Source organism: Emiliania huxleyi (genome assembly GCF_000372725.1).
Source record: "Emiliania huxleyi CCMP1516 unplaced genomic scaffold EMIHUscaffold_22, whole genome shotgun sequence".
NCBI classification, from domain to species: Eukaryota; Haptophyta; order Isochrysidales; family Noelaerhabdaceae; genus Emiliania; species Emiliania huxleyi.
In genome coordinates, this window is record NW_005200417.1 from 1,042,736 (window position 1) to 1,050,953 (window position 8,218).

At 66.2% G+C, this 8,218-nt stretch overlaps 2 protein-coding genes across 2 annotated transcripts; both read right to left on the bottom strand.

Annotated features, from left to right (window-relative positions):
* Positions 1-4,884: 4,884 nt before the first annotated feature.
* Positions 4,885-5,492, bottom strand: EMIHUDRAFT_434930 (hypothetical protein; the record flags this gene model as incomplete). Its single annotated transcript, XM_005780270.1, has 1 exon — positions 4,885-5,492. A coding segment is annotated over one exon (351 nt), but the record flags the coding sequence as incomplete, so codon positions are not given.
* An 80-nt stretch (positions 5,493-5,572) lies between these two features.
* On the bottom strand, positions 5,573-7,804 carry EMIHUDRAFT_204934 (hypothetical protein; the record flags this gene model as incomplete). The annotated part of the gene is made up of 1 exon (XM_005780271.1): positions 5,573-7,804. The coding sequence occupies one exon, from the start codon at positions 7,802-7,804 to the stop codon at positions 5,573-5,575; it is 2,232 nt and encodes a 743-aa protein (XP_005780328.1).
* Positions 7,805-8,218: the final 414 nt, after the last annotated feature.

An 8,218-nucleotide genomic window follows, 5' to 3' on the forward strand; every position in this document is an offset into this window, starting at 1 on the left:
ACCGGTCTCACCTTACGGCATGTGGAGCGCCCCAATGCCAGCCGAGTGCCTCAAGGCGACGCAGCGCCTCGTCGACGTCGTCACGCCGCTCGGCGTGAAGCAGATCTTCCGCGTACCCGCCAACAAGAAGGAGCTGCGCGAATCGCCCGAGCGGACGCAATGGGAGGCCGCCGACCGCAAGGCCCTCGACTGCATCCTCCGTGTCCCCGGCAACCGCCTCGTGCCCGTCACCGTCCCCGCGGCCGCGGGCGTGCCGATCCAGCGCTGCGTCACAGCGCGCAAGATCAAGATCGACCAGGCGACCGGAGGCCTCGACCAACACGACCCGTTCAAGTCACGGCACTCCGCCGACGGCGGCTTCGCCAAGGTCCAACGCGCCCGCGCCGGCCTACCACCGTCGGGCGTCCCGGCTACCTCTACCGTTGTCGACGACTTGACCGCCAAGCTGTTCGTCGGACACGCCGCCGCCGTCGATGCCCACCTGACCAAGGGAGACGTCGGGAACGCCTATGTCAAGGGCAAGCGACAGGGGCCCGTCGGCTACATGGCGCTCCCGTCCACGCTACCCATGACCGACGAGGACGGGACCGAGCTGTGCATCGAGCTCTGTTCACCTCTCTGGGGCGAGGAGTGCGCTGGCTACGAGTGGGAGTGCACGTTCAATGACACCATCAAAGGCCTAGGGTGGGTGCCGTGCCCGGGTGTCCCCGCGATGTTCTCGTTCCATGGGGAGCACGGAGAGGCCCGCATGATCACGATCGTCGACGACTTCCTCATCTCCGAGGTGAACGGCACCACCATCACCGACGCCACCATCGCCGCGCTGAAGGCCGCTTTCAACGACGAGGTCAAGGTCGACTACTCGCCCACCTCCTTCGCCGGCTTCAAGCTCGAGCGCGACCGCGAGCGGCGCACCCTCACGCTGTCCATGCCGCAGAAGATCATCGAGGCCGCACGCGAGCACATGCCCGAGCTCCTCCGCGGCGAGCGTCCGACCGTCCTCAGCGGCAAGCGCCTCGCCGACGCCGCCGACTCGCTCAAGCTCGCCGACCGCGACGGCAAGCTGTCGCCCCAGCAAGTGCGCACACAGAGCATCATCGGCCACCTCAAATTCGTCGAGCGCGTGCAGCCGCGACTCTCCCTCGTCCTCCACCGCCTCTCGTGCGTCATGTCGGCGCCGCCGCCCGAGGCCTACGAGGTAGCGCGCGCCGCGCTCTGCACCGCCTACGACCGCAAGCACGACGGCATCACGTACGGCGGGCTAGACGCGGAGGCCGAGTTGCAGGGCCGCATGAGCGCGCACATCGCCGGGCTCGACTCGCACGCGCCCACCGAGCTCGTCGCCGCCGCCGACGCCACCTGGAACGGCGACCTCGACCTCTATGGCATGCTGCTCACCTGCTTTGGCGCTGCCGTCATGCACAGCGTCAAGAAGATCGGCCTCGTCGTCGACTCCTCACACGAGAGCGAGGCCATCGCCAGCGCCAAAGCGGGCGAGCTCGTCGCATACGCCCGCGAGGTCCTCGTCGCCCTCGGCGCCCCGCCGACCGGACCGACCGTCATCCTCTCGGACAACAAGGCAAACGTCCTCGTCGCCAACAACGCCAAATCCGCCTCGCGCTCGCGCCACTTCCTGCGCCGCTACCACACGCTGCAGCGCCGCATGGCCGACGGCGAGTGCCGCGTCGTCAAGATCACCGACGACCTCATGCCCGCCGATTTCTTGACGAAATGGGTCCCCAAGGAGAAGCTCAAGCGCAGCGTCGACCACGCCTCCAACGCGCGAGCTCGCGCGGTGCATGGGGGGAACTGATCAATGCCGCCTCTGCGGGCCGATCCCGCCCAGCGACATTGGGGGGGGTGCGGTAGGTAGACATTCTACCTCCCATCCAACCCACCGAAACCCGTGTGGATGGGTTTTACCGCCGCCTTTTACCATCCATAGCCGTCGGGTTTTACCTCGCGTTCTCTTGGTGTCGTCTATGGTTTGCTAGACCCATGAGACCATCCTCACCGCGCTATCGGGCGCCTCCACCGCCGCCCTCAGCCACGCCGCTACGACCGTCGGAGGCGTCAACTCCGCCGTCACACAAGTCTCATCACTCATGTAAATGATGTCCTCTATCTTGCGGGCCAACTCCCGCGCGCATCCCGCGACGCCTGCGGTCGTTACTGCGGCCGGTGGCACACGGCTGGCACGGGCACATCCTTGTGCGCCACGAGCGCCCGAAACACAACCTCTCCGCTCTCTCCGCGGCGCCTCGCCTCCAGCCGCACCGCCTCCTCCAGCCCGCGAAGGATCTGCGCGTTCCCCGCGTCTGTGCCGTTGCGCCATAGGCGGTCAAAGTGCGCGTCGAGCGGCTCCAGCTCCCCGCCGCGCGCCTCGAGCGGCCGCTCGCACCCCTCCGCGACGCAGGGCCACACAAACACGATTCTGCCGCGGCCGGGATCGTCCTTGCCGACCGTCGCAACCACAAAGGGCAGGGTGGCGTGCAAGCGGGGGATGAAGCCAACCATGCCAACCTTGACTGTCTCGTCGCCGTCGGCGGCGGCAGCGGAGGCCTGCTCGCTCGGGGCGGCCTCACCTGCATGCCGACGGGACGGGACCGGGGGTGAGGGGCGGCGAGGTGAGGACGGCCGCAAAAGACCCTAAAGCCCCAGGCGTCGCACCCGTCCTCAGCTCGACGGGCACGGGCTCCGAAGACGGAACCGATTGGCGAAACACCGTCGCGCTCGGCTCACCGATTGTCTCCGCCTGGCGGTGGTGGTTTGCTCTCTCGGCCAGAGTGAGGGGAGGGGAGGCGAAGGGGCGTGCGTTCGCGCGCCTGCCGCTTGATGGCCATGATGAGCGCCTCGTACATCATCGTATGGTGACCGTCCTTATACTTGTGCCAGAGCACCGCGAAGCCGCGCGCGAGCGGCTCGATGTCGGCGCTGCTGAGCCGCTCGGTGTGGCCCTCGTCCCGGGCAGACGGGTGGATGGGCCGCACGATGATCACCTTGGACAGGCCGCCGTCGGTGCCGGCCTGCGCCTCAACCACCTCACGCGGCATCTCAGCGTCGGCGGCCGCGTGGCGCGAGGCGTCGAGCAGCACCACCAGCCCCTTGCGCGTGCTAAAGTTCTTCTTGTTCTTCTTCTTCTTCTTGTCGCGCAGCAGGGGGCCCGAGGAGGAGGGGGCAAGGGGGCGCTTGCCGGGCCGGGGGGCGGGGTCGTGTGCGCCGCCGGCGGGGGAGGCCGGCACTTTGCCCTCCTCCTGCCCGCTCGCGTAGCCACTCGGACTGCCGCCGCCGTGCCGTGCCTACGGGAGAGGGGGGAGAGGGTGGGCGAGGGCCGAGGCGCGCGGAGCAGACGCGCGCGGGGCTCCTGGAGGCGCGCGGCGGGCTCCTCCTCACGAGGCGGCGTCGCGAGCCGCGCGAGCGGCCGCAGCCACCCGACCGGTATCCACCGCCCGTGGCCGTCCGCCTCGCGCAGCACCTGGACGGGCGTTGTCGCGAGGAAGGGCGAGTAGGCGGTAAAGCTCTGCCTCTCACCGTGCCGGCGGACCGGCGTGCGCGACGTGCCGAGCGCGCGTATGTGCTGCGCGCCAAGCCCCGTCACGTACGACTCGTACGCGACGAGGTAATCGCACCGACCGGCGCCGTAGAGCTGCTGGTGGATGTCGTGCGCAGCGCCGCCGAGCGAGGGGTACTCCCGGCCGATGAGGTGCTTGCATGCGGGCGGCGCGGTGAGCACGCGCGAGCGGCCCAGCTGCAGCGCGTCGAACTCGAGCACCTCCAGCGTGGAGAGCGTGCCGTGCTCGGTGCGGAGGGAGGTGAAGAGGCGCTCGAGCCGCATATTGCGGCACCTTCAGAAAAATCGATTCGAAAAAAATCGTCTCGTCTCGGTAAATTTCGCACACTGTTCCACGTCAAGCCGGAAGACGGACCTGCGGCTACGGGAGTGGCTGAAGAGGTGGTTAGCGCCATCCTGGAACGAATCTCGGAGCGGGTGGAAGGAGAGGCGGAGGAGGGGATGAGGACACGCCTACGCCAAGCCATGCAGGGACAGGGAGTGTTTGTGTGCTTTTGTTGTGCAGCCCCTGTGGTCCGTGAGAAGAGGAGGCGAGAAGACGGACTGGCGGCGAGGGGGCGGCAGCCGCCACAGCAGGCGAGCGCACCCCGAGCCGGGGACGCACCTAGGGATCGGCCTTCCCCGACGCGGATCTTGCCACAAAGGACGCGAGGCTGCCCGGAGAGATTCGTGCCGGCAGCAGACAGGGTGAGACAACGACGGGATGCGATCCGAGAAGCCGAGAGGGATCAAGAGGCCACGGTGGTGGGCGAGAAGGCGGTCCTGGCGGAACTTAGGGCGATCGGTCTGTCGGTCGCGGACAGCACCGGCGTGCTCAGGCCAGTACAGGCACGAGAGGTGCGGGGCCTGGCTAAACGACTGGTGGGCTCGACGGACCTTCTTGGACAGGTTTTCCGGTGGGAGGGGGAGGACTACCTCGTCAACGACATCGCACCGGCAAGATCCACGAGCTCTCGCGGGGAGGGGTCGGAACGAGCTACGGCACCAAGACGGCGCTCATCGTCGGCAAGCTTGCCACGCTCCTGGAAGGTGAGTGTGAGCGGCTCGAGGAGTACTCCGTCTTCGAGGCGCCGGATGATGGCGCTGTCGTCCCGGTCTTCTATCCCGAGTTCTCGACCACGCTCGCGCGCGTCACCGTCCTCGGAGAGGGCGAGGCAATGTCCGTGTCCATGAGTTTCGCTTAAAAGGGCATGCCGGGCCGAGCACCGCGCTTAACCCCTAAACGGCTAGCTAAAAACGGGGTCCGAGGGGTCGATTTTTGAGAGGGCTTCTCGCGCGTCTATTCGCCCGCCCAGCACCCCAGCATGCGTAGGGAGGGTGTTGCACATTACTTAGTGACACTTGGAGGCTAGGGACGGCAAAGACGTCACCTCGAAATCTCCCTCAAACACGTCCGTCGCCGCCAGGACAGGCCAGACGGGGGCAGCGATCGCCGATTCTGCACGCACACTGGCACTCAACCGGTGACATCACGCCCGCCGCTCACTCCACCGGTCACTACTAGACAGGTACACACGTACCGCAGCGTCGCAGAGTGCAGCAAAGCCGGTTCAAGCGTCGGCGAGAGGTCTCACCGCGCGCCCTGGCGCTGCTGCTGCGCGCGGGTGCTGCGGCGCTTGGCGGGCGGAGCCGGAGCGTCATCGTCGCCATCACCGTCGTCGTCCTCCTCCTCGGCGTCGGCGTCGGCCCCGGCGCCGCCCTCCTCCTCGTTGTAGCGCAACTTCCGCTTGGGCTTGCGCGTCCGCTTCACCTTGCGGATGCACACCTGAGGGCCCCCCAAGCGCACGGCGCGATCAGGATGGGTGTGTGTGTGTGTGGTGTGCGCGCGCGGCGTGTGTGTGCGTGTGACCGTGACGGCGGTGCACCATCGACCACGCCAAACGCTCTCACCCCCCGTGCTGCCGAAAGACAACTCTCTGCCGGATTGGACGGCGTATCGTCTCCCCATTCCCTTGCCACCGCCTGCCACCGAAGGCGCAGAGCGGGATTGTGACGGTCTCTCTATCGCGGGGCGCGTCGCGCCTGTGTGCCATCGGCGATCTCTGGCTGGAAGGACAGCGCCTTCAGCTTCGCGCGGATCTTTGGGTCGTTCGAGTGGGCCTTCATCCAGCACGTGCCTTCGTGCATGTGGCCGCAGCCAGGGTGGCCGCACCCGGAGTAGATCAGCTTGCGGCACCACCTGCACCTGCCCTTCTCAGTGAACGTGACGGGCACGTGGCGGGTCGGCGAACCCAAGCGGCTGACGACCGGATCACGCCGTGGCGACTTGCGCACCGGCGCCTGCGGGTCGGGCCTGCTCTTCCGCTTCTTTGAGCGAGCGGCCCCCTCCCGCTCTAGCCGGTCCGCCATCTGAAGCAGCTCCTCCATCGTCTGCAACGTGTCTTCGATGAGCGTCGTCTTTTTCGCACCGGCGAGCCTACGGACGCCCTCATCGATGAACCTGTTTCGCCAGCAATGCACGTTGACAAAACATCCGAACCACAGCCAAAGGTGGTGGACCATCCACGGGTGAAAAGACTTGAACGTAGTGTCCAGCAGCTCCATGTACTGGCCGAACAGGTCGGTGCCCACCTTGCCCGCATCGTAGTTGGACTTGACAGGCGGCATGTAAACCTCCTCGTACTTGCGTTCGGACTTATTCCAGCGCGGTTTCTTGCTGCCGTTGACCGCGGTGGGCACGCCGTGCGCCGACGACAAGAACCGGACGATCTTGTTGTCGCGCATGTACGTCGCCGTGAGCGGGACGCCGTCAACCGTCGCGTAGTAGGAGACGCACGACCCGCGCGTGTCCGCCGGCTCGTCGGCGTCCTCGACCATGCCGCGGCGGTTCCACCCGGCGGTGCCGAAGAAGTTGAATTTGAACTTCTTCGCCCCGTCGACGACCACCACCGGCGAGTTGTACAGCGAGTCCTGGCCGATCACGAAGCCCTCGCCGTACTTTGCGTGCAGCTTCGCGGCGAGGCCAAGCGTCGACTTATACGTCTCGCCGTGCTCCGCCGCCACACGCCGAGGGCAGTTGAGGACGTGCCACACCACACGCGAGCCGTCGAGGCCGTTGAAGCACTGGTTGCGCTGCGCCCACTTGGCTGGCTTGTCCTTGTTGAAGGAGACCACGACGCCCTCGCCGTTCTTGCCCCGCCACTCGGCCGACGCCTCATCGTCCGACAGCGTCTTCTTCGGGCACACCGCGTTGAGCGTGTTCTCCATCACGAGCTCGTTCAGCTCGGACGTCTTCGCCATCTTGTCGTAGCCCACAGGCGGCGGCTGCGTCATGTCGCCACGGGGAACCAGCTTCGATGGATCGCAGTCGTAGAGGCAGCGGATGCCCTGCGCAAAGTCGTTCTCCGACATGATGACAGAGATGCCGGGGCAGCCGACGAACTTGCCCTTGCGCCAGTAGTACTTGCGGGCGGGCAGGCGGCAAATGGACATCGCCGTGATGATGACGTGCAGTCGGATCAGGAAGGGCACCGACATAGAAGGTGCCTTGCGCTGCTTCCCCTTGCTGCCGTCGGCGCGATTCTTCATCTTCGGCTTGCGCGAGACGGCGTCCACGGTTCCAATCTTCAGGTCGCGGACGCGCTGTTTGCTGTATTTCGAGACGAGCTCCCAGCATCGAATGTCCCACTGCCGGTTGAACAGCTCGACATTGACCGGTCCGTGGTTAGGCAGCGGCTGCTGCAGCCCCTCCGACACACCGGGTGGCAGCTTCCGCGCGAAGACCTTTGGCTTGTGGCTTGGGACGGCGCCGGTGGCCTTTCTCCAGACGATGTTGTCGACGGCGTGGGGCGTTTTCCGCGCCTCCGCCGGCTGCCATCGGCTGCCTTTGACCGAGCCGCGAGGTGCGCCTGGCTCATCGACACGCCGGCGTGCGGCTGGCGCTCGCCTCGCGTTTGCACCACCCTCCGCCTCGTCCCCATCCTCCACGTCCGAGTCGTCGTCGCTCTCGTCTGGGTCCTCGTACCAGTCTGACTTGGGATCGAGCGCCTCGTCGTCGGATATGAGCCACTGCTTCACCACTGCCAGAGGCGCGAAGGCGTCCTCGCCGTAGCCGCCCTGGTTGAACTTGATCCAGAGCATGGACTTTTGAGACTTGTGCAAGCTCTTGACTCGCGCCAAGTAGCGAGCACCCTCGACGTTTACGTTGAAGAAGCTGCACGGCACGCCAAGGTACCTCCCAACAAGCCCAGAGCGAGGATCGGGCGCAGGTCGTTGTTTTGCCTTGCGCTTCATTCGCTATCGAAGGGTGCTGCGGGAATCTAGGGAATCTGAAGGAATCTTAGATTCTCTCTCCGAGATGCGACTCCGGAGTCAAGCGGCTGGTGGTAGGCGGCACAGCACCCGAGCGAAAGTGGGTCGCCGGATCGGCCGACTTCGCTCCTTAGCCGCCCGGTTTTCTCTTTCACAGAATTGGGCGAAGTTCCCATATGGGAACCACAGCCGTTTAGGGGTTAAGGCTTCACGCTCGCCACCGCACGCTGTTGGGTCGCGGTCAGGACAGCTCTCTCTCCTCCACAGCACACACCACCCCGACCCCTTCTACTCTGTAAAATATCCTAGCGGCCGCTCCGGACGCTCACGTAGCCACTTCTAACGTACAATTCATGGCGCTCCGCTCTCCGGCGCCGCGGAGACGCGTGAGCCGAG